The sequence below is a fragment of the Carettochelys insculpta genome, chromosome 12 (genome assembly GCF_033958435.1).
Source record: "Carettochelys insculpta isolate YL-2023 chromosome 12, ASM3395843v1, whole genome shotgun sequence".
Taxonomy (NCBI): Eukaryota; Metazoa; Chordata; order Testudines; family Carettochelyidae; genus Carettochelys; species Carettochelys insculpta.
This window is the reverse complement of record NC_134148.1, coordinates 44,623,681-44,650,315: the sequence shown is the minus strand read 5'-3', so window position 1 is coordinate 44,650,315 and position 26,635 is coordinate 44,623,681. Positions and strand designations below refer to the sequence as shown.

At 40.8% G+C, this 26,635-nt stretch overlaps 1 protein-coding gene across 3 annotated transcripts in view; it reads left to right on the top strand.

Moving 5' to 3' along the window:
* Positions 1–26,635, top strand: part of CTDSPL2 (CTD small phosphatase like 2) — an 89,037-nt gene that overhangs the window by 52,858 nt on the left and 9,544 nt on the right. For all 3 annotated transcript variants that reach the window (XM_075007365.1, XM_075007366.1, XM_075007364.1), the window contains 3 exons: positions 18,546–18,608; positions 18,717–18,796; positions 22,826–22,952. In XM_075007365.1, coding sequence (XP_074863466.1) covers positions 18,546–18,608; positions 18,717–18,796; positions 22,826–22,952 — 270 coding nt within the window. The remainder of the gene's footprint in view (positions 1–18,545; positions 18,609–18,716; positions 18,797–22,825; positions 22,953–26,635) is intronic.

Below are 26,635 nucleotides of genomic sequence, written 5' to 3'. Positions count from 1 at the left end.
CTGGCTATAACTGCTCTTTTGGTGATGGTGTGTCTTGCTGAGTGTAGCTGAGAGCCAGCTTAGAGTCTGATGAAAGGGAAATTAATATAAATGGAATGACTGTCTTACAAAGTTGCTGTACCTGTATTTACCAATATTGTACATCAGCCTACACCTCTTTTTATCTAATACGATGATGACGTAATTTCATCTCTTGTGCCTTAGTTATTTCCTAAGTTTAGAATTGCGAACAAGTGCTAGCTTCACGTGGTAGACTTGAAAAGGACAGAATGTGTCTATGTCAAGTGTTGTTTTAGGATTCATGACTTAGTTCCACCTTATTGAGGGAACTATACAACTATACAACAACCCAGAGAACACTCGCCTCTTGCTATTTGAGGGACAATAAGCAGGAGATTAAAAAGCCAAGAATTTAATTGTAATCTTAAAACATTTAATTAACTAAGGCTACGGGTTAAAGGACAGGTTTCCTCTTCATATAATTGCTGAATAATAACTGGTTAATATTACATAAATTCTCAGTTGAGTTTTGTAGACAATAGGTACCTATTTCATGTGCTTTAGAAAAGTGATTCTTTCAGTGATCTGTTTGGTCATCTCCTGTGCAGTAGGCCCATTTGAATTTCATATCTCCAAACTTGCCCATAGGGTGTCATTTAAGCTTTCACTGGTGGTGTCTCCTCCTGCTGGCAAGGAGGAAGTAAATGTCTGAGCAAAAGTTGAAGACAAATTATTAGGCAAGAAAATACTGTTACATATTTATAAAATGCAATTAAGCTCATTAAAAACAATACCTGATATGTAAAATAAGTTTGTGAAAATATTTTCTATTAATCTCTGAAGATCTAATACCTTCAGTTAAACTCTTTAAGAAATATTATGAAATCGGTGATCAGAAACAACTTGTCTTTTTTTCTAACAGACAGTAAAACTTAGTACTACTTTTCCTACAAGATTTCTTCATTCTTTCATACCCACTTCACTTATAATTATGCAAATAGAGATCTGGGCTTAGTATGATTATGATTTCTTTACCTAAGTGAAGGCCAGGAACTTTTTGGTACTTTTGCAGTAGTGGGAGAGTGGATGTGCAAGCAGCTTACTTTGAAGTATGTTCCAAAACTGGTCATCAACAATACTGCAATAATGAAGTGATTATAAATATGGTTGCTATTGAATTGCACAATACATCTGTCTGGAAAACCAGAGTAAATGTTAAATTCTTTAGCACTAGTGTCTGAATTTATTTTATAATTTATTAGCACTCAGTATCAGACATTCCCTTTTGTTACTTGGTTAAGAGGTTTCTGCTGTAAAGCCACCACCCCTAAGTCATCTTGCTCCCTCCTCCATCCAGAGAATACCTTCCATTTATAAGCAGGCCTTACTCAGTCAAGAAATTTTTGTTCACTCAGTTTTTGGGCTCAGCAATCTCACTAATCTTCCAGTTTTAGCTATGGTAGCTGATCAGAAGATATTTCACATAGTTTATTCCACTGCAGCCAAACATAACTGGGTTGTTCAAGTCATTACTCTGATTGGCTGTGGAGGAGGGTATCTGAGAATTTCCATTCCCATTCTGAATAGTAACAGAGAGGGAGCCATGCTAGTCTATATACTATGAAAACAAAAAAGCTGCCAAGTAGCACTTGAAAGACTAACAAAATAATTTATTAGGTGAGCTTTCGTGGGACAGACCCACTTCTTCAGAACAGACTCAATATTTAAGGCACAGTGAACCAAAAACAGGAATCAAGGTGGACAAATCAGAAAAATATCAAGGTGAGCTTTTTCTGATTTGTCCACCTGGATTACTGTTTTTGGTTCTCTGTGCCTTAAATATTGAGTCTGTTCTGGTATGGCTATGGTCTGAAGAAGTGGGTCTGTCCCACAAAAGCTCACCTATTAAATTATTTTGTTAGTCTTTAAAGTGCTACTTGACTGCTTTTTTGTTTTCATTCCCATTCTGGTGAACTGCTACACCAGTGAATTCTCTAAAAGAGCAGCAAACCCAGCAGCCTGTAGATCAGTTGTCCAGACTTTAGTTTATGGTAGGTACCCACAAAGCTATGGTCAGCTTGGGAGCTCTTAGCCTTGATCTAAATTGGACTTTTTAACTGTTTCTCCTCACCTGGTGAATCACAACCAACTTAAGTACGTGCTGTGTTTATCATTCATGCAATGGTATTCTTCTTGGATCTCTTAGGGCTTGTCTACACCTGTCCCCAACTTTGAAGGGGGCATGTTAATCAGGGTGACAGCAGATTACTGATGAAGTGCTGCAGTAAATAGCAGTACTTCATTAGGCTAATTCTCCTCCGTGGTAACTTCAAAGTGTCAAACTTTGAAGTGCCAGCATGCGCTACTTCAGATTTTGAGAAGTAAAAGCACTTCTACACGCATACTAGCTCTTTGAAATTTGACACTTTGAAGTTGCTGCAGGGGAGACTTAGCCCAATGAAGTGTTGCGTATTCACCGCAGCACTTCATTAGGAATCTCCCGTCGCCCTGATTAACATGCCCCTTTTGAAGTTGGGGGTAAGTGTAGACTCAGCGTTATAGTTGAGTAAAGTGAGCTTAGTTCATTAGTGAGCTAATGTACTTCACTTCCCTGTAACTCCTCTGCATTTCTTTTAAGGACAGGGGAAAACCCATAGAGCACAGCAGCATGATGGACGTCTAGTTTAACAGGAAATATATCTTGCTTCCTTTAGTAAAATAGCGTTTCACTGACTTTTTATTAAAATCTAGATCAAGCTGTTTGTTCAGCTAGGTTGCTGGTGTTTATCTGTATAAAAAGATTCCAGGATTGTCACTCTGAGAGTCACTCAAAAGCCTACAATGTCTGTTGAGTAAGTGAAGAAATGGCAACAGTTATAAAGGTGGCTGAGAGCTCTTTTTGTTCAGAATGTCACCAAGTTCAATCATCACTGGGATTTGCTGTCTGTTACTATTTAGTTTGACGAACAAGTGGCAAAGAGCATTTGGCTTTTTGAATTACAATCCACTTCTAAGCAAGGCATGTATCTATGCCATGTCAAGAGTCTCAGACCATTGTGATATCACAGGTAAGTGAGCCAATCAGCAAACTTATATTACAGTGAAATGGAGCACACTGGTTTAATTGGTTGAGAGAGACTGTACAGTTGGTGGATTACTTGACTCAATTGTCATATCTGTTCATCAGCAGCAGCTTTCAGCAACTAATATTCATCATAATTTGATATCTGGGTAACCAAGCAGATGTTTCAGTGGTACAGGAAAGAATGATTTTAAAATAAGTATTTAATTCAGCTGGTATAATAAAGTCTTAATGATTGTCTAGTGAATTGTATGATTTCTATTTAGAATTGTGTCCAAATATTTGCTTCATTGCAGAATATTTTCTCCTCTTCTTGTTTATGATAAATCCTTAGAAATTTAACTAAAATTTATATTCTTACTGGTTGCCACTCCTCTTGTGCACGGTCATTGTGTTATTGTTGAAATATGGCTCTTAAAAATAACATAGTAACAACATGGAAACATTGTGGTGGCAGGGGTTGTCCATGTTTTCATGCATGGAGTTGGGATGCACACAGCTACATGGAATATACATAGGAAAAACTACATGGCTGAAATTTATTCTGATGATCATTAATGCCTCATTTCCTTGTTAAGAAAATGTAAGGTTTTCTGTTTAAAAAAAAACCAAACAAAAATCTTCTTTAAAGAAGATTAACTTGCTAACTTATTCAGATCTTGTTTAATTTTTCTGTTTGCTCCTGCAAATTACTGGCCCCCATAATTAAGCTATTTTAAAATATCTGTTTACTTTTTCCATGGCTACTAGTTTTGATGTTCATAATTGATTTTTGTCTTAAAAATACAAAATACGTCTTCTGAGCCACTTTAAAAAGCCCAGTTTTTGGAGTTCAGTAGTTCTTCATTTGATTTAGTTCCCTTAGAAGAATTTGTTTTATGCTATAGATCAAATTAAATAAATGCTGTATGCTTTTTCCAAGTTAACCATTTGATATTTTCAGACACTTACAATTACAAATAATTCTTCTATTCTCAATAAACATTGGCTAATAGTGTGAAGTCCGACAAGTGGCCCAAAATTTTTGGTATACATTTTCAGAAATGCTCTGGTACATAGTTGTGGCTTTAAAGTCTTGGTTCAAGCTGAGATGGTGCAGTGCACCAGGAACCCCAGAAGGAATCATTATTTAATTAGTTGGTGTTCTCCTCTCAAGGCCTTCTGGCATTGCACACTGCAGGGACAGTTTCACCAGCCTTTCAACAAGTTTACCAGGCTCTATTCACCACTGGGAGTGGAGTTACACCATTTAGGCAGCTAGTGCCCCAGTGGGTTAGCCAAGAGTAGAACCTGCATTTCCCCTCAGGATTGTCTCTTCACCTACTCCTATACACGAGAGTAGACACAGTCAAGTCCTGTGTGTGTTATGATTGTGACTAATTCTCTGCACTCTACTCTTTGAAAACATAAGTCACTCCTAGTACCTCTCTGCATGAGACAATACTTTATTGTGCAAGTAAGAGACATTATAGTAAAGTCTAATATGCTTATATGTTTTTATCTTTGATTTGCCCTTGGCTTACTGTGTGACTGGGGCAAAGCAAGGCTGGGGTCTTGAGGGAAGGAGTGGAGTGTGGGTGGTGTGGTATGGAGCAGGGGTAGGAAGAGGCAGGGGCTATGGTAGTGGGGGAGGTTGTCCTTGGCCCCACACCTCTTGGGACAGCCTTGGGTCCCCATTCACTTTTCAAAACAATTGTGTAGCCTTAATCATAATCATATGGTTACTTAAGTCACTACAGACTGGAATCATAGAAATGTGGTACTGGAATAGACCTCAATAGATCTGTTCCAATCCTGTGCACTGAAACAAGTCTAAGTATTATCTAGATTTCTTTGAAAGGTAATTGTCTAACTTGTTCTTAAAAAATCTTCAATGATAGCGATTCTGTGGCTTCCCTGAGTAATTTGTTCTAATGCTTTGCAATTATAGTGCCGGGAGCCACAAAGAAGTTCTTAAAAAGCTGCATGTGGCTCTGGAGCTGCAGGTTGCAGACCCCTGCTCTAAGGGTACAGCTAGGTAACATCTCCAGTTGTGGTGTGTTTGGAGTGCACGTACCGAAGTGGAATGCAGGTCCACATTACATCCTGTAGAATCACAATTGCAGTAACTCTTCCTTTTTCTCCTATTGAGACTACCTCGCTGTAAAAGAACCAGGTTCTTCCCTCTGAGTCGGATTCCTCCATGGTACCATCAGATCTTTTTTTAATTGGAACTGTCATAGGTTCTTCTGAACCCTGGTATAAAACATTGTGTTTCAGGACTGACTCAATCATATGCAGCTCCTTAGCCTTTGAACCATTATGATGCCCTGGTACCGATGTCAGGAGTTCCTGCCCTGGACATGGGAGAGGGTACCTCTTTGGAGTGAGATGAATTCATCCTTTCCTCTCCAACTCTCTCTGGGAGGTATTCCCTGAAGAGAACAAGTTGGTGACCAGGAAATGATCATGACATGCCTGTATGGAACACCTTTGAAGGTGACCCTTTCTTTACATAACTCCACCATGGGCATTTTGGAACTCTTGGGCTATGTACACTACACGGTGTTCTCTCATAAGAAGCTTCATTCTGACCGGTAGCCTGTGGTACCTCTCCAGCTACCGATGCCACAGAATCCTCCAGCCATGTCAGCTGTCCTAGACCTGGTGGCTAAGGAGACTTCACCTTCCAAAAGGTCTGCTTCCTTTCTGAGAAGCAGTGATTATACTCACACCACTTTCCAGTATGGATGATTTCAGAGTGTTTGGAGAGCACAGAAAAAGAATTGTGGGATCATATTAGGTTCCTTTGGAAGAAATCAAAGACACTCTACATTCTTTAATGGACTTCGTGCGTTCAGCCCCTCAGGATAAGATTTTCTCACCTATTGATGAGCCACTGCTGGCACCAGCCCAAATTGTGTGGTAGATAAATACCAGTCCCTTGCACACCTGAAAAAGAGCAAACAAAAATATATACTGGCCATGGGTGTAGAATTGTTTTTTTTTCCTCTCACACCCCACTTCCAGCTCCTAAGTTGCAAACACAGTTATCAAAATGAGCCAGCAGACACATTTCAAATGCACCTCCCCTTCTGAAGAGGGGCTTAAACAGCTGGGTATTTTGGGTTAAAAGTGTTTATTTTTGTGTATGTTTCAATTTAGCATTGTGAGCCATCACGCCTTTCTGGCAAACAATGACTTCAAATTATGCAAAATTTTTGCATATTACTGACCACCTGCCACAAGAATAAAAAGAAAATTTCAGGCCCTCATTGCAGAGGGTCAGATCATCATGAAGTCTTCCTTTGATGCAGCTGATACAGCTTTGTGTTCGATGACAGCTATAGTCGTAATGAGGACCTTCTGGCTGCCAGTTTACAGCCATCCTACAAAGGTGTAGAATGCGCTAAAGGACCCCTTTTTGGAAGGGCCTAAGCTCTTTGGCCATGACACCAACAGCTTGCTTTATTCATTGAGAGTCCACGGCAACTTTGCATTAACCTTGGTATGTATATACATGTAATAGGGACAACTTAGCATACCTGATCAATACAGTACCAGGCCTATACGAGACCAACAGAGCCCAGATCTCACAAGAAAGGGCCCTCCTTAACAGTAACATTCCAGTCAGTGACCTTGAGCAAACTGCAACTTTTACAATGTGATCAAAGGTCCCAAACCTCTGGAACTCCATGTTGCATTTAAACTTGCTCCAGCAGCCATCTGGGGAAAGGCTCCCTGGGTGACCCAGCCCTGGATCACCTATGGAAAAAAATTAGTAGATGCTTATCAGCCATCAGCACCCAGTTCCCTGTCCCTCCATTGCCTCTGTTCTCCATTGGTACTGCCAGTCAGCTCCTCCCCATCCTTCCCAGTGCTTTCCACCCTCTATCAGCTGTTTCAGGGTATGCAGGAGGTGCTGGGGAAAGGGGGGCAGACAGGACACACTTAGCAAAAGGGGTGGGGCAGGAGTGGGACTTGAGGGGCACAGCAAGATTGGAATGGAGTAAGGTGGTGGGTTGGGGAAAGGGGGCAGGGCTGAGCCCAAGCAGGGATTTGCTCACCCCTATACCTAGTGGAAGCCAGTGCCTATGATTATCTCTCCCACTTTCTACCTGCCTGGGAGCACATTAAATCAGATAGACAGATACTGGAGGTTGTTTCAACATACTACTCTCTAAAATTCAACTTCATCCTCCCCCAGTCCCTCCTCAGGGATCCTTCTCTTGGGGTAGGCAGTCCAATCTTTTTTTTTTTTTGCTCTTGAGGGTGGTCGAGCCATTTTCCCTAGACTTGACTGGAAGAAGTTTCTATTCCAGGACCATATTGAGCCCTAAGAACAAGGTGCATTGGAGAGCTATACTAGATCTTAAGATTATGAATACCTTTATTATTTTGTGGCAGTTCAAGATGGTGTCCCTAGCCACAGTAATTTCAGACCTAGCCTCTGGAGTGATTTGTAGCTTTCAGCCTATAGGATTTGTACTTACAACTATGCACCTGTTGCACAGATGCTTCCTGCTGTTCATTTGCATATATATATGTACTGTGTTCTTTACTTTGGTCTTCAATTAGCCTAAGGGTCTTTACTGAAGTCCTCTCAGTCATCACAACTCATGTGCACCACTGGAGAATAATTGTCTTTCAGTGCTTTGACAAGTGGTTCCTCAAGATTTGTTCAGTTCATTAAGTCTGGTCATAAACCAAGAGGCCTTCACGCTCTTTCATTTCTGAGGCTTGAACCAAAACAAGTCCACCCTTACACCAGCATAGGGAATAGACTTTGTCAGAGCTACCCTGGACTCCTCAACTGTCAAGAGTCTGCCTAGCTGTAGCCAGGTTCACCATGACAGCCAGTCTCATCAGTACGCTGCATCCCACAACAAGGATCTGACTCCAGCAACTAGGCCACATGTCAGCCTGCACATTTATACTGTCCCCTCCTTTGTCTTCATACCTGGCTCAGAACTACAGTTTGAACAGACGTGGCTTCCCCCCAGCAACTAACTCTACTTCGAATAGTACTTAACTTTCTAAACTCACAAAGTGATACTTGCAAGGTTTCCCTGTAAGCTCCCATTTGATTTCTGACCCCATCAGGGTTCATTACCTTGGACTACTCCGACTGGGCTGGGTTGCCCAGATCTCAATAGCCCAGGACAAATGGACACCTCTCCCACCCACTCCCCTGCCAGGAAGAAACCCAGTAGCACTGTAAGCATAGAGGTAGCCTTAGTTGTCACTGGTGCGCATAATGGAGTAGTTCTTAATTCTGATAGGTAGAAAGTGGTTAGTGTTAAGTTCCACAGGTTTTTTAAATCCCCAGACTTCAGATCCTAACCAACAAGCCTTTTCTCCTTGAGAGAAGTGTATCATTTCAGAAGGTGCAGTTGGCTTCTCAGAGGTCTCAGCTATAAAATTCTACCGGTTATCAAAGCTATAAACTGAGTTATTGGCCAATACTTCAGATGTGCCTTACACAAAGAAAACCATCTGCAGTTCAGTATACCTAACTTCCATGCCTGTATTGACATACATTGGGTACAATGGCCAATTAAGAGGAAGAAACTTCAACTAAATACTTGTCAGAATAAATAACCTCAACATAAATTTGTAATTCAGCTGTTGCTGTTTCATACATCTTTCAAAAATGTAAAATAGCTTACAGAGATGTTGTATTTAGCTGAGACCCATGCATTATAAACCCAACCCATTCAGAGTTAAGTTTAAATTAAAGAAAAAATCCATCAATATTTAGGTATGGAAATGCACTTAGGAAACTGAAAAAAGAGTGTTTCTACTGAATTCCTCGAGGTGTTTTGTCCCTATGGATGCTCTATTATAGAATATGTGGGAGCCTGTGCACTCTTAATAAGAGATAATAGATAGCAATATCTGATGGGCCAGAAGCAGCACACTATATATTCTAGTGCTCTGTTGCAAGAATATACAGGGGAGGCACAAACCCACTGCTCCTCCATTTCCACCTCTCATGAAACTCAAAAGATACTGTACAGGGTGAAAGAAGGGCAGGAGTGTGAGTATGCACAAGACAAATATGTTGAAGAACTGAAGTGTACTTATATATAAACAGTATTCTTTGAGATAACCTTCCATATTCATCCTTATGGGTATTGTGGCACCTTGTGGTAGAACCCTCTTTATCAGCTACAGTGTTATGTACACTGCCTCTCTACTCTGTAGCCCAGCACACCAAAGGTGTGTCTATAATGGGAATGAAGTGCCTTCCTGGGCTGAGTTCTCTCCACTGCAAAGCTAAAAAGTATATATTATAAGGATCCTGACAGAGAGGTGAGAGAGGATAGGCATGAATATACAGAGCCACTCAAACGTTACAGGTGCATTAGCTTCATTTCTTCTTCTGACTATGCATATTCCAACTTATGGGAAGATTTGTAAGCAGTGCTAAGACTAACCTGGCAATGGGAACAGAGACCTAGTTGAATAAGGACTGAAGCACCACCTTGCCAAGGCCAGCATGTGCTGTAAAAGTTAAATCCAGAGCATATTGCTTGTGGAAAGTATGTATTCATGTCCAAGCTGCAGCTTTGTAGATTCCAGTAACTGGCACCTGCCTTAGACAAACAAAGGAAGTAGCTGCAGGTATAGGGGAGCTTGACCTGATTGAAACAGGTATCGTCATAGGTATGAACTCAAAATTAGGTCCAAGAATTACTTTGTCATTATGAAATGAAATAAGTAGTGGATCAGTCATGAATGCATTCTGTTTACTCGCTCTCCAGGTTGATGTAATGGCAAAAGTGAAAGCTGTTTTCAGGGATAAATGATGCAAATAACATTTATCCAAGGGCTTAAATTGGAATTTCACCAAAATAGAAAGACCAGTTTGAGGTTCCAAGAATGGATAAGGTCTTTAAGAGGAAGATGCACATTTAACAGACCTTTAATAATCTCTTTTACTGAAGCAAAAACAAACAGTGATCTCCCATCAACTAGAATGATATATGGAGGTGGCTGCCAAATGAACCTTTAACTGCAAGTTAGATAAACCTTCATTATTTAAATATATCTTGCATTCCACAACACAAGAAACAGAAGCTAAATGCGTAGACTCAGACTTCCTGTGCATCCATTCGTGAAATCTAGACTGCTACAGGTGATGGTAGTTTCTAGTGGACTACCTCCTATATTTAACCCATTTGTCCTGAACAAATGAAGAACATAACTGCTCAAGTGCAGACAGAATCAAAGTCTGATTGCCCACACTAGAAGGTGAAAGGACTGTGGGTGAAGTCTTGCCTGCCTCTTTGGGAGAGAAGATCTGATGATGCGGAGAGGTACTAGCTGAAGGAGATCTGTGAACTACTGTCAACATGGCCAAGTCAAGGCAATGAGTATTATCTTTGCTCCTGACCTGTTGTATCAAGGAGAAAAGTGGGAAGGCTTACATCAGACCCTGACCCTGTCCCATAGAAAAGCACCTGGAAAAGGGAGTCTGCTCTTGATTGCTCTGCAGCCAAAAAGCTGACACTTCATGTTGAATAAAATGGTTATTAACCTTTCCATAACTGTTCTTTGAGATGTATTGCACATGTGCATTACTATGTAGGTGTCTGCACATCTCAAGCCTAGTTGCCAATTTTTTTCCCCACAGCGATATCTCTTGTGTCCATTGTGGTGCCTTAAGGTGCTTGCTCGTTGACAGAAGTGGTATAAAGGCCTTGCTGACCCTGTACCCACTGCATTCCTTCTTTCTAGACAATTCTGGTAAGAGGTGTAGGACCTTATGTTTTGGAATGGGCAAGTGCAATACATCTTGAAGGATAACAGTTATGAAAAGGCTAGTAACAATTTTTCTTCTTTGCCTGCCTGCACATATGTTAGTGTAGGTGACTGCAAAACAGTTGAATTGGTGATGGGTTTGGAGAGCACAGACAGGCTGACTGTAATGCTTTTTGGCCACATCCGACATTGTCCCCAGCCTGCTGAGTGATGGTGTAATGAAAAGAAAATTTTTGCACTGACAAATAACTTTCTGCTCTGCAAATGTCCTGAATAAGAACCTGTTCTAGAAACATTGCTGACGCCACTTGTGCCCTTGTGGGGTGAGCAGTTAAGGTAGGCGGGGGTTGGAACACTGACATCTTGCAACACATACAGATATGCAGTGTGACCCAGAATGAGATTCTCTTGAGTTGATATGAGGAGATCTTTTGTCTTATCTGCAACTGCTACAAACAATTGGGTGGATTTCCAGAATGGTTTGGTCCTTTGTCTGTAGAAGGGTATTGCCAGCGTAAGGTCCAGCAAGAATAGAGTCTCTGCTTTGCCCTGTTCACATGTGGCTTTGGATAGAAAACTGGCAAAGAAATGGCTCAATTTCTATGAAATTGGGAGACCAGCTCCTGAAGGAGAGCAGGGTGAAGAAAGGCAAGACATCCCACTGGTCTGACCAGATGAAAAAACACTTCCATTTTGCAAGGTCCTGGTGGAGGACTTTGCTTCCTAACAGGACCTCATAGGCCTGCTTCAAGCATGGTAATTCTTCAGGGTTTATCTGCAGAGATTCCAAGCCATCAGATGAGAGGAAATGAGGCTTGGATTGATCAGGTAACCATGAACCTGGGACATGAGGTATGAATGCAGAGGTGGGATTGAGGATGCCACAGAGAAGTCCAGCAGAGAGGTGAGCCAGTGTTGATAGGGCTGTGCTGTAACTATTGGGATGATCTGGTTTTGGACTTGCTTGATCTTCAGCAGGATCTTGTATATGAGCAGAATAGGAAAGAACTCATAATACATGTGAGCTGTCCACAGGAGAAGGAAAGTGTCCATGAGGAACTTGATGCCATGACCTTGAAGGGAGCAGAACTGGTGACACTTCTGTTGTGTCAAGTACAGCTTTTCATTTCCAGACAGCAGAGAAGACTCTTCTCTTACAAGTACATCCCTAACACATTCTAAGGGCCCCGCCCCCTCTTTCCCTCCCCCGCTTCCTGGCCCCCATCACCCCTACACACCTGGGGAGTTCTGTACTGCTGGAAAATGAGCTTTGCAATGTCTAAGAACATAAGAATGGCCATACTGGGTCAGACCAAAGGTCCATCCAGCCCAGTATCCCGTCTGCCGACAGTGGCCAATGCCAGGTGCCCCAGAGAAGGAGAACAGAAGACAATGATCAAGTGATTTATCTTCTGCCATCCATCTCCTGCCCTCGTACTGAAGGCTAGGGCACCATACTTTACCCCTGGCTAATAGCCATTTATGGACCTAACCTGCAAAAATTTATCAAGCTCTTTTTTAAACCCTAATAGAGTCCTGGCCTTCACAGCCTCTTCGGGCAAGGAGTTCCACAGGTTGACTGTGCGCTGTGTGAAGAAAAATTTCCTTTTATTAGTTTTGAACCTACTACCCATCAATTTCATTTGGTGTCCCCTAGTTCTTGTATTATGGGAAAAGGTAAATAATTTTTCTATACTCACTTTCTCCACACCATTCATGATTTTATATACCTCTATCATATCGCCCCTCAATCGCCTCTTTTCCAGACTGAAAAGTCCCAGTCTCTCTAGCCTCTCCCCATATGGGACCCGTTCCAAACCCCTAATCATCTTAGTCGCCCTTTTCTGAACCTTTTCTAATGCCAATATATCTTTTTTGAGGTGAGGAGACCACATCTGCACGCAGTACTCAAGATGTGGGCGTACCATAGTTTTATATAGGGGAAGTATGATATCTTTTGTCTTATTATCTATCCCCTTTTTAATAATTCCTAACATCCTATTTGCTTTATTAACTGCCGCTGCACACTGCGTCGATGTCTTCAGAGAACTATCCACTATAACTCCAAGATCCCTTTCCTGATCTGTCGTATCTAGATTTGACCCCATCATGTTGTACGTGTAATTTGGGTTATTTTTTCCAATGTGCATTACCTTACACTTACCCACATTAAATTTCATTTGCCATTTTGCTGCCCAATCACTCAGTTTGCTGAGATCTTTTTGTAGTTCGTCACAATCCCTTTTGTTTTTGACTGTCCTGAACAACTTGGTGTCATCTGCAAACTTTGCCACCTCACTGCTTACCTCATTTTCTAGATCATTGATGAACAAGTTGAACAGGATCGGTCCCAGGACTGACCCCTGCGGAACACCACTAGTAACCCCCCTCCATTGTGAAAATTTACCATTTATTCCAACCCTTTGTTTTCTGTCTTTTAACCAATTCCCGATCCATGAAAGGATCTTTCCTCCTATCCCATGACGGCTTAATTTACATAAAAGCCTTTGGTGTGGGACCGTGTCAAAGGCTTTCTGGAAATCTAGGTATATTATGTCCACTGGGTGCCCCTTGTCCGCATGTTTATTAACCCCTTCAAAGAATTCTAATAGATTAGTTAGACACGACTTCCCTCTGCAGAAACCATGCTGACTTTTGCCCAACAATTCGTGCTGTTCTACATGCCTTGCAATTTTATTCTTTACTATTGTTTCTACTAATTTGCCTGGTACTGATGTTAGACTTATCGGTCTATAATTGCCAGGGTCTCCTCTGGAGCCTTTTTTAAATATTGGCGTTATATTGGCCGTCTTCCAGTCATTGGGTACCGAAGCAGATTTAAAGGATAGGTTACAAACCACTGTTAATAACTCCGCAATTTCACATTTGAGTTCTTCAGAACCCTTGGGTGAATACCGTCTGGTCCTGGAGACTTGTTACTATTCAGCTTATCAATTAACTCCAAAACCTCCTCTAATGTCACTTCAATCTGGGAGAGTTCCTCAGATTTGTCACCTAAAAAGGCTGGCTCAGATTTAGGAACCTCTGTAACATCCTCAGCCGTGAAGACTGAAGCAAAGAAATCATTTAATCGCTCTGCAATGGCACTGTCTTCCTTGATCACTCCTTTTATATCTTTATTGTCCAAGGGCCCCACTGCTTTTTTAGCGGGCTTCCTGCTTCTAATGCATTTAAAAAACATTCTACTATCATTTTTTGAATTTTTGGCTAGCTGTTCCTCAAAATCTTTTTTGGCTTTTCTTACTACATTATGACACTTAATTTGGGAGTGTTTATGTTCCTTTCTATTTTCCTCACTAGGATTTGACTTCCACTTTTTAAAAGCTGCCCTTTTCTCTCTCACTGCCTTTTTAACATGGCTGTTAAGCCATGGTGGTTCTTTGTTAGGTCTCTTACTGTGTTTTTTTTATTTGGGGTCTGGGAGAAGGGACCACTTACGATGATCAGAGACGGATCTGCTGAGGTGATCTGCCAGCTCATTTTATTCTCCTTGCAGATAAGAGGCCTTGCAGTGAATCACATGGGCTATGCAAAACTCCTACTATTGAACTGTCTCCTGAAATGGAACGGGAAGAGACCAACAGATTTTTTTTCTCACCACAGACATGTGTGACAGGCCATGCAGACTTCCTGAGCGCTCTCACAATGTATAGAGAGAGTTCTTCTTGGGACTAAAGACCTTGAGTTCTGAGGGGCTCCAAGCGCGCTTCCCAGCTGGGCTCTGATCCATCTGAGACCTGGAACAGTGATGGTAGGGGCTGTAAGAACAGAGTGCTCTCACAAACTGCCGGCAAATCCAGCCACCAGTCGAGAGGCAAGAACCAGAGAAGCAGCTCTGACACCATGTTTAGATGGTGCCAGTTTGGCAAGTGTGTGGAGGCCAGCCACGCCTGGTGGGGTCTGAGGCATAGTCTTGCATGCTGCACTACATAAGAATATGAAGCTGTGTGATCCAAGAGCTTCAGGCAACTCTGAGATGCCATAATCAGGGCATTTTTGAGGCACACTGTAAGCACTGTGATAGCTTGGAAACACCGTTTCAGGAGGAAGGCCCTGGCTCAGACAGAGTTTAGCACCGCCATGATAAATTCTATGCTGTGTAGCTGGACAATGGGCAGCATCTACCTAATTGGCTGTTTTCATCTGTTGAAGACAGTGGCCTTAATCCTAGACTCAGTAGGTTTATAAACATTTTGTTTCAGTTCTGTACAGATGACTACCTAGTTGATTACTACTATGATGATTGGTACCAGTATATGAACATAGACACATGGCACCAGCAATAGCTTCGTCAGTCCTTTTGCTTGGTTGATGACCTGATATTTCAGTTCTGGAAGCTACTTCTCTGCTGGCTTTTCACTGAGGGGAGCAGCTACAATTAAAGTAGATGTCAGCTGTATGAGCTATTCAACTTCGTTGCCTAATTTAATATAAATGTTAAACTTTGGGTTTACCCAGCCTTAATTCACTTCATGACAAATACTGTAGTAAGTTTTATGTTCAAGTAAGATCATCTCTTTAGTGGTAAAGAAGCATATACTTCCATCAGAAGACCAAGATCCATTGCGGTATACTTTGTGATGATATGAAACTTCCTATTAACTTGTGGAGTTCTGTATTTTTTCCTTCTGAGTACTCAGGCCTGGTGCGCGCACACACCATACCAGTTTATTAAAGTCAGTACAAACTCTATGTACACACTCTTATTTTTGTGCAAGAGTGACTTATTTCACTTTAGCTTAAAGTTTTAATTTACTTCAGGGTAAATAAATATGAACCTATTCACATTTCATATGAACCTATTTCCATCAAAATAAAAGTTCCTGCACACTTTTTTGTACCAGTTTAACTAATTGGTTTAAAATAACACCTTTAGTTGAACTGCTGCAACTCTGTATGCAAACAAGTTTGTGAAAAAGGTAAACAAAGAACAACATCCTCCTTTTAGCCCCTTGGTGGTCTCCCTGATCTTGGTGTCCAGTATTTCATCCCTACTTAGAGGTACAGATTGAACCTCTCTAATCCACAACTCTCTTGTCCAGCAACATTTGTAATCTAGCATGATTTTTGTTACCTGGATGACCACTCATCATGGTGTGGCCAAGTGTACTGTGGTCCCCTAAACTATTTTTCCAGCCATGAGTCCTGGCTCTCAGTGTTCTGTGCTGTTATTTAGCTGTAATTTACCACTAAATGTCTTCTAAGAGCCCAGTAAGCAGTGGAAGTGTTGGTAATGTGCTAGACAATATTGACCTCACGTGGTCCAGCAAATTCTCTCATCTGGCAACAGTTACGGCCTGAGGGTACCAGATGAGAAAGGTTCAACCTGTGGTAGAAATTGCCATTTGCCAGTAGTAAAATCCAGCACCACAATGCACTGGTATATGACACCTTAAAATCCTGTCTAAAAATAATCATCTGAATTCAATTTTAGATTTTCTGTCATGTTTAAGATGCAACAGCTAAGATTATGTTGGGAAACACTAATGGTTTGCCATTTGACTGTGAAGTGGTCTGTAGCATTCATCAGGTGTTTCTCAAGTAGATAATTGTACACATCTCTAAATGCAATGTTGTAAGTATTTCTTCTAGCCTTTATTTGAGCAAATGTGTGCCATTTCTGGCTTGCATACTTTTGATGTTTAACTTTCCCACCCGGGAGAGTAGGGGACTGGACTTGGTGACGTCTTGAGGTCCTTTCCAGTTCTAGTCTTCTATGATTCTATGATATAGGTTAGTGGGGTGGGAGAATAGAAAAGTTGTCCGATTTTGGGTCTCCTTTTATGATTTTTTTATATAACAATATTTTACTGAGTAGAAGTATTAGGTATATGTATTTTTTTGTGAGCCGTGGGCATTTGAATTGATTGAACTTCTTTACTAGCTTCTAACATACTGTATCAGAGGGGTAGCCATGTTAGTCTGGATCTGTAACAGCAATGAAGGGTCCTGTGGCACCTTATAGACTAACAGAAAAGTTTTGAGCATGAGCTTGCGTGAGCACAGTCTCACTTCATCAGATGCTGGTCTTGGAAATCTGCAGGGCCAGGTATAAATAAGCCAGAGCAAGGGTGGGGATAACAAGGTTAGCTCTGTCAGCAAAGGTGAGGCTTACTACCAGCAGTTGATCTGGAGGTGTGAACACCAAGGGGGAGGGGAAGCTGCTTCTGTATTTAGCCAGCCATTCGCAGTCTTTGTTTAAGCCAGAGCTGAGGGTGTCGAATTTGCAGATGAATTGTAGCTCAGACAAACACCTACAGGATCTCTACCAAGCATTCGTGAAACTGCAATACCCACCTGAGGAAGTTAAAAAACAGATCAACAGAGCCAGGCGTGTGCCATGAAGCCTCTTACTACAGGACAAGCCCAAGAGAGAAACCAACAGCACACCACTAGCCATCACCTACAGTCCTCAGCTAAAACCTCTACAGCGCATCATCAGGGATTTACAACCCATCCTGGACAATGATGATCCTCTACTTTCACTGGCCTTGGGAGGCAGACCAGTCCTTGCCCACAGATAACCTGCCAACCTGAAGCAAATCCTAACCAGCACCGATATACCGCACCACAGTCACTCTAACTCAGGGACCCATCCATGCAACAAACCTCATTGCCAGCTCTGCCCACATATCTACATGAGCAACACCATTACAGGACCTAACCAGATCAGCCACACCGTCGTGGGTTCATTCAGCTGCACATCTACCAATATAATTTATGCCATCATGTGCCAGCAATGCCCCTCTGCTGTATACATCGGACAAACTGGACAGTCTCTACGTAAAAGAATAAACGCACACAAATCAGATATCAGAAATGGCAATATACAAAAACCCGTAGGAGAGCACTTCAACCTCCCAAGGCCACACAGTAGCAGACTTAAAAGTAGCTGTCCTACAGCAAAGCAATTTCAGGACCAGACTCCAAAGAGAAATTTCTGAGCCACAATTCATCTGCAAATTCGACGCCCTCAGCTCTGGCTTAAACAAAGACTGCAAATGGCTGGCTAAATACAGAAGCAGCTTCCCCTCCCTTGGTGTTCACACCTCCAGATCAACTGCTGGTAGTAAGCCCCACCCTTGCTGACTGAGCTAACCTTTTTATCCCCACCCTTGCTCTGGCTTATTTATACCTGGCCCTGCAGATTTCCAGGACCAGCATCTGACGAAGTGCGTCTGTGCTCACGAAAGCTCATGCTCCAAAACTTTTCTGTTAGTCTATAAGGTGCCACAGGACCCTTTGTTGCTGTATCAGATGTGTAATTCTTAACAGAAGAAGGCCATTGAGAAGGCTAACTAAATGTTGACACTCATTTTCTTCTAATGTGTAGCTGCTGCGTGATGGACAGAACCTGAAGCAGAAAGAGTTTCAAAATACAATTTTTAATTAAGAAATTACCTTGTTCCTGTATTTTTAAAATGATCTCTAGCTGCATTGTTTTCCAGTAAGTCAGTTGCTACTCTTTTACCTTTTCACTCATAGAAGAGTTGACTGATGTTCACAAGTTAGTTGAAACGTTTTTGAGTGCAAATTACTGTATGAGTAATCTGTCATTTATGTTCAGTATATTCATAATGATGGTTTGTTTATTTAATAATTTGTACAGACTGTCTATAGCTTCAGCTGCCCCTACAGTAAAGCCACTTTGAATCTATGTGTGTTATTTATTTAAATCTCTCTCTTACTTCCTTAGGTTTATGTGCGATTAAGGCCATTCTTCAGAGAATTCCTGGAACGTATGTCTCAGATTTATGAGGTAATAATACTTAAATATCATCCTTAAATTTCTTTTTATTCTATATACTCATTTGTTTGATGCTAAATAATGCAATAATGATGCATCTTTTTCCCCTCTAATTTACAGATCATTCTTTTTACTGCTTCTAAGAAGGTGTACGCAGACAAGTTATTGAACATATTAGATCCTAAAAAGCAACTGGTCAGGTAAACTTGATTTAAAAACTAGTGTAAACATCTAATGTTAAACTAACCATTTTGTTTTTCATGACATTATAATTTTAAAAAAATCAATCCTTACATGTTCACTTCTTTGTGATAATGTGCCTTATGCACTAAGTGTGCATTCATGAAGCGGGAAATGAGAGTTGGTAAGGTAATGTAATTATTGTTCAAGGAAAACTAGGGATATGAACCATAGCCATTTTTGTACTGTAGTCTGAGGTTGAAATATATATATTCCTTGAGCCATCATACATCTTTGAGAGTAACTCATTACAAGTGTAGTACAATATAGACTCAAAAATCAATGAAATACTGAGAATAAAGAAAACAAAATGTTTTTTGCAGAAAATCATTCATTATTTGATGAGATTTTAAATTAAGACCTTTTTAAAGGATAACTTATAAAATTAATTTTAAATCCGTTATCTGCAGAAACAAAATATCTTGCGTCTTTCATTCAAGCATTGTTTGTAATTCTGGTAACAAAATTATTTAGTTTTATTGGTGTCCTAGTCTCTGTTACCTGAACCCTTGCCTATGATATAGGGGACTGTCTTGAATTGTTTAAGAGCAGAAAATGTTGTTGGAGGGATTTTCATTGTGTTCGTTAACTGGAAGGATGGTAGATTTTTGAATGGGAAAGTTAAAGCAGGAGAAAAGGGGAAATCCTGAAGGATCCATCCAAAATGTTGTAGCTGTACTAAGGGGAATAAATATTTTCCATGTTTCTGTGACTAGGAAGTGCAAGATACTGTGTCCAAAGGTTCATTTGTAAAGTTCTCATTTGCATCATGTTAGTGGAAAAAACATGAGGTGAAATCCAGCCCCATTGAAGTAGATGGAAAAACTCCCATTCACTTCAGTGAGATCAGGTTTTCTCCTGTTGTTTTTAGAGCATGGGACACCAAGCATAATTTACTTCAAGGCTTTAAAGGTATACTATCAACTTGTTTTAATCCAAATATTTTATAAAACATCAGTATTATAGTAGCATTTTACCTAATTGATATTTTCATGTAAATACTAAGCACACTGTAGCAGGGACTGTCTTTTTATTTTGTATATGTACAGCTCAGCAGTCCTTGGCCGTGTCTACACGTGCCCCAAACTTCGAAATGGCCATGCAAATGGCCATTTCGAAGTTTACTAATGAAGCGCTGAAATGCATATTCAGCGCTTCATTAGCATGCGGGCGGCAGCGGCACTTCGAAATTGACGCGCCCCGCCGCTGCGCGTCGCGTCCAGACGGGGCTCCTTTTCGAAAGGACGCCACCTACTTTGAAGTCCCCTTATTCCCATGAGCTTATGGGAATAAGGGGACTTCGAAGTAGGCGGGGCCCTTTCGAAAAGGAGCCCCGTCTGGACGCGCCGCGCAGCGGCAGGGCGCATCAATTTCGAAGTGCCGCTGCCGCCCGCATGCTAATGAAGCGCTGAATATGCATTTCAGCGCTTTATTAGTAAACTTCGAAATGGCCATTTGCATGGCCATTTCAAAGTTTGGGGCACGTGTAGACGTAGCCCTTGTCTGTGATTGGAGCACTTATATGACCTAATAGTAATAATAAGGAGAATACTTACATTTTTACAGTGTAGAGATTCTGCACTCAAGCTAAAGCTATATTAAGGCCTGGCAGAATTTAATTTTTCAGTAAACTCTTTCATATCTGACAGCCTTGAGTCCAGGAGGTTGGCAGATTTTCAAATATTCTGGATAATAGAGAGGTGTACCTTGCAATGCATAACACTAAAGAGAAACAGGATTAGCCATTAAGAAACAGGCAAATGTATGCAGAGTACTTTATTTACCAACAAAAGTAGTAAACTTATACTGTATTTGTTGTATTTATTTGTATTTACTTTTACTCTATTGTACTTATGGAAAACATAACTAAAACTTACTTACAGTTAAAATGCTGGCTATTTGAGAGTTCTGGAGGATAGAATGCCAGATATGAAAAAGTTTACTGTATATATATTTATAATTTTGACAGAGATATCTGTTTCTTTTTAGCCTTTTTCTTTAAGTTTTCACGGTTGCAGGTGATTTTGCGGAAGTCAGATAATAGGGTTCTCAGCAAGTTCATGATAGATGTTAAGAGTCAGAAAGTTTTATAACTGTTAAAAACTAAAATTGTCAACATCACATGTCAAAATATACAAAATAAATACCCTTAAATCAAGCTCTAACAAGTTCTCAAGCAACATGTTTCTTTCTTTACCTGTCTACATTTTAATTATTATCCATGCAAATTTTTGTTCGTTTGTGTGTGTCGAAATCAGCATTTACAGACATTCACTGATAAAAAGCTAATCCTACCAACCTTAGCCATACGCTAGTGTTTTTTTTTTTAATTTGTTTATAGAACTTAAACTGTGCAAGTTTCTATTGAATAGATCTTTCGCATTGGTGTGTGGAATCTGGACATATTTCTTGTACCATTTAAGAAGTTGTTTATTCACAGATTGACTACTATTTTATTCATTTTTCCAGTATCCTCCTTAACATGCAATAATAATAGTATTTTAAATTCTTTCTAGGAAACCAAAACCAATTTTCTAGATGCAGCTTGTCTCGTTTTGTCAGCATTATAATTTCAATTTTTATGGATATCTCTAAGTATAAACAAATATGAATAACATAAAAAGGAATTATAAGTATTGAAAGACTCTGTAACATTTATGTGTGGGAAGTTACATAGCTATCTCATTCTTTATGGGAACAACTAATGCAATACCTAAAAAGTCTCTGTCAAAAAGTCTTTTACAGCTCTAATTTTTACAGCTCGAATGCAATTTTAAACTTATTGGGACAGAATAGATATCATGAAATGGCTGGTGCATCTGAACTATGTTCTAAGAATTTGAGCTGGACCCACGCTTATGATTCATTTGCTAGTGAAGAGCTGAAATGAAGGCTTGATTAGTTTTGACATTAGCCTAAAGGGAACTTGTCACGCATGCCACACATCTGACTCAGAATCTACATATCAAATTATTTGTTGCTGAGCCATCAGCATATTTTTTTCCATAGTAACAGTGGGTGTTCCACCCCTTTGTGAAATTAAACATTTCATATACAACTTTTAAAAAAAAAAAATTAGTGTAATCAGATTTCCTAAATTGTTTGAACAGCCTTAGGGAGACCATCTTAAAAATAAAGCTTAGAAAAATGCATTTTTCATTGTGATACAATTTTAATGTAACCTATATTTGATTACTCTGTATTTGGTAAGGTGATGAAGCTTCAGTTGTATTTTTTAATACTACTTTAAATAACCTGAATTCTTTTGCACTATCCAATTGTTTCTAATGATTATACAGTGTCTCTCAGTTGAATTAAATGGCAGCAGGGCAATTGGAAAAAAGCAGCTGATGGAATGTTTTGGCCATGAGGCTTTTCTCAGGGTCTTATAACTGAAATAGATTAATTGCGAACACAGGTAGCATTCCACAGAAGACATTTCTACTGATACTTTCTATTTTGTTATGTACAGGGATAGGGAGACTGTTCTCCACTGGTTAGAGCAAAGGAGCGGAAGCCATGAGAATCTTGGGTTCCACTGAGGGGCTAGCTCCTGCATATTGTGGGACCCTGGGAAATCCCTGAAGCTCCTTGTATGCTTCCGTCAGCTCATCTGGAAAACTGGTTAAAAAGCAGGAGCTCACTGACCACCAGATGCTGCATCTTAAAGACAAAAAATACATAATTTATTAATCCCTGTCTTTGGTTTTAAACATTATATTTTCAGAGAAACATCCAAGTTTCATTTTAAGGCATGGCAGTACTTGACTATAAGGTCTGCCTATTTGCTAAGAATTTTGATGATAAAAGATTGTCCTAAAAGAGAGAGAGAGTTTATAAAAGGGGGTCTTAGAAAGAGCTAACCACATCAACAAGGAAAAATTAAGATTTTTAACTTCCATAACACTCAGTAGCATTTAATTTTCTTTTTCCCTGTGCAACATATTTTTTAGTTACTAAATTAATCATTATTTTCCTTTAACCCATAGGCATCGACTTTTCCGTGAGCATTGTGTTTGTGTACAAGGAAATTATATAAAGGATTTAAATATCCTTGGTAGAGATCTTTCAAAAACGATCATAATTGACAATTCACCACAAGCCTTTGCCTATCAGGTAAGCATTTTTGCAAAAGTCACACCATTTAGAAGTTGTAAAAAACCTCTAAAAATGAAAATATAAACTTTAAATTTAACTAGGTAAAATAAAATGCTAGGTGAAAAAATAAAGTTCCTAACTCATTTGTAATAAATTCACCTCAAAATATGTAGAGTAATTTTTAATAGGAACATTTTATCATTTTAGGTTCTCCTTCAGCATTTCAAAAATAGTATGATTTTTTTAAAAGTAAATGATATAAGTGAATCAAAATTTCTGTGTGGCAAATATCCTGAAGAACACTATTCTCACAAAATTTCTTTTGTATTTTGATTATTTTCAATAAGAAGGGCTTTAACGCTTTTACTCAATCAAAGGGTCTGAATTTGAGAGGCGCATGGGTTATAGCAGGGATTAGGGACACAAGCAAAACTGGTGCAGGGGGATCAAATAATTATCTTACATGTCTATATACTAATATGAGATGTATGGGGAATAAGCAGGAAGAACTCAATGCTAGTTAATAAACACAACTACAACATAGTTGGCATCACAGAGTCTTGATCGGATATCGAGAATATTGATGTAGAAGTGTACAAATAGGAAGGACAAATAGAGAAAAGGTAGAAAGTGTTGCCTTATATGTTTAAAAAGAAATATATAAATTTGGAGTGGGGTTAAGATGGAAATCGGAGATCACTGGAAGTCTCTGGGTAAGGATAAAATGATAAAAAAGTTATGTCATGGTATGGTAACTACTGCGAAACACTTAACTAGGAAGAAGAGGTGTATGTGCCTTTTTCTTTTTCTTTTTCTTTTTCTTTTTTTCTTTTTCTTTTTCAACAACTAACTAAATAATCCAAATCACAGGAATTGGTGGTGATGGGGGAACTGCAATGACTCAAACATCTTTTGAAAAAATAAAACAGCAGGATCTAGATTATCCACCATGTTCTTGGACAATATCGGAGACTTTTCCCTTTAGAAAGGGCAGAAAGCTAATAGGGGAGAAGCTGTTCTAGATTTGATTTTGACAAATAGGGAGCAAACTTGTTGAGAATTTGAAAGTGGAAGTGAATTTGGGTGAAAGTGATCAAGAAATGGCAAGAGTTCATGATTCTAAGGAATGGTAGGAGAACAGAAAAATAAAAAAAATGGATTTCAAGAAGGCAGAATTGAGGAAACTCATGAAGTTGGTAGGTGAGATCCCCTGGGAAGCAGGTCTAAGAGGAAAAACAGTTGGCAGTTTTTAAAACAGACGTTAAGAGTGTAAGAACAAACTATTCCACTGCGTGGGCGGGAGGGAAGTATGACAAAAGACCACTCTGGCTTAACTAGGAGACCTTGAATGAACTAAAAATCAAAAATAAGTGCAGTAAGGTCTCTGAGTACGTAAACTCAGAGTGCACGACCCTGTTCTTATGCATCTGACCCTGAACCAGCCCCCCAGCCCCATTTAAACCACCTGCAAGCGGCTCTGTTTCAAGCTGCCCCTGCCGCCCCACAGGGCTCCGGTGCAACCCCCTGCCAACTCACAAGCTGCCTTTCCCCGCCCTGTGCGGCTCCGGTGTGACCTCGCCCGCCCACCACCTCACAAGCTGCCCATCCACCCCATGCGGCTCTGGCACAATCCCCCTGCCAGTTCACAAGCTGCCTGCCTGCCCCACGTGGCTCTAGCGCAACCCCCATGCCAGCTCACAAGCCACCCCTCCGCTCCGCGCAGCTCCGGTGGGATCTCCACCTGCCAGCTTGCAAGTTGCCCCGCCCCGCATAGCTCCAGTGTGACCCCTCCCCGCCAGCTCACATGCTGCCTGGCCGCCCGCCCCACACAGCTCTGGCGCAACCCCCCTACTGGCTCATAAGCTGCCCACCTGCCCTCCCTCCACCCCGTGTGGCTCTGGTGCCACCACCCCGCACGGCTCACAAGCTGTGCACCCACCCACCCCCTTGGCCCACGCAGCTTCGGTGCAACCCCGCCAGCCAGTTCACCAGCCAGGCATGGCTCTGGTTCCAGCTCAGTTCCCCACCCTCCTCAGCCCAGCTCACCACTTGTGCTCAACTCCACCCCTCACCCTCCTGCAACCCTAACCCACTCCAGGCTTAGCTCACCGACACACAGACCCACCCACCCACCCACGCCGCCTGCCTCCCATAGCCCCAACCCACTGCCAGGCTTAACCATCCCCAATTGCCCCCCGCAGCCCAGGACATACCTTTCAAATGCTTCCCCGGCTGCAGAACATGTGTTCTGCCTGGGAAAAAGCCAGACCCCAACTTGCGCAAAATCCAGGTTTACACAAGGGTACATGGAACGGAACCCTTGCGTACCTTACTGTACTGCAAAAAGTGGAAACTAGGTCAAATTGTAAAGGATGAGTATAAACAAATAACACAAGTATGTAGGGACAAAATAAAAAGGACAATGCATAAAATTTGCTCAAGTTATCTAGAGTCATAGGCTGCGTCTACACTAGAGAGTTTTGTCAACAAAACTCGCGGAGCAATTACACACAAAATGCATTTTGTTGACAGAAACTGTCAACAAAAAAGCCATGTAGATGATCTGGGGAGCCCTTCTGTCAACAAAGTGGGTCAAAAAATCAATTTGCTTTTATGTGTAGACACAATCTGTTGAAAGAAGTTTTGTCAACATCTCTTCTGACAGTAATGTCTGTAGACGGATGCTTCTAGTATAGATGTAGCCATGAAGGATAACAAAACAAAACAAAAAAAAAAAAACATTAAAAGCAAGAGGAAGACGAAGGACATTGTAGGCCCATTATGCACTGAGGAGAAAAAAACGTAATAGAAAATGTAGAAATGGGAGAGGTGCTTGATGATTTCATTTTTATTTTTACCAAGAAGAGTGGTAGTGATTGTATGGCTAACATACTGAGTGCCAGTGAAAATTAGGTGGGATTAGAGGGAATAGAGAAAAAAAATTAAAAATTACTAAGGTTAGATCTCTTCACGTCACCAGGGTCTGAATAAATAAACCCTAGAATACTCAGGGAGCTGACTTAGAAGATACCTGAGCCATTACCAAGTATCTTTGAAAAGTCATGGAAGAGATTCCAGTAGACTTAAAAAAGACAAATATAGTTCCAATCTATAAAAATGGAAATAAGGACAGCCCAGGGAATTATACACTGGTCAGTTTACCTTCATTACATGGAAAGATAATGAAGCAAGTAATTAAGCAAATAATTTGCAAACACCTAAGCTGTGTCTACAGTAGCCTCTTCCTTTTGAAAGGGGCATGATAATGAACGGGGTCAGAAGATGCTAATGAGGCGCTGTCGTGAATATGCAGCACTTCACTAGCATAATGATGGCTGCGGCGATTCGAAAGTGCCACTTTCTAAATCATGGGCTGCCTGTGTAGACGGGGGCCTTTTGAAAGGAGACCTGAGTCTTCAAAACCCTCTTCTTCCTATCTGGTGTTAGGAAGAAGGGGCTTTCGAAGACTGGAGGGGGGGTCCTTTCGAAAGGCCCCCGTCTACATGGGCGATGCGTGGTTCGAAAGCGGCACTTTCAATTCGCTGCAGCCACCATTATGCTAATGAGGTGCTGCATATTCATGGAAGCGCTTCATTAGCATCTTCTAACCTCACTCATTACCATGCCCCATACCGTACCATTACCATGAAGGGAACGTGGCTGGTGTAGACACAGCTCTAGAAGATGATAATAAGGTGATA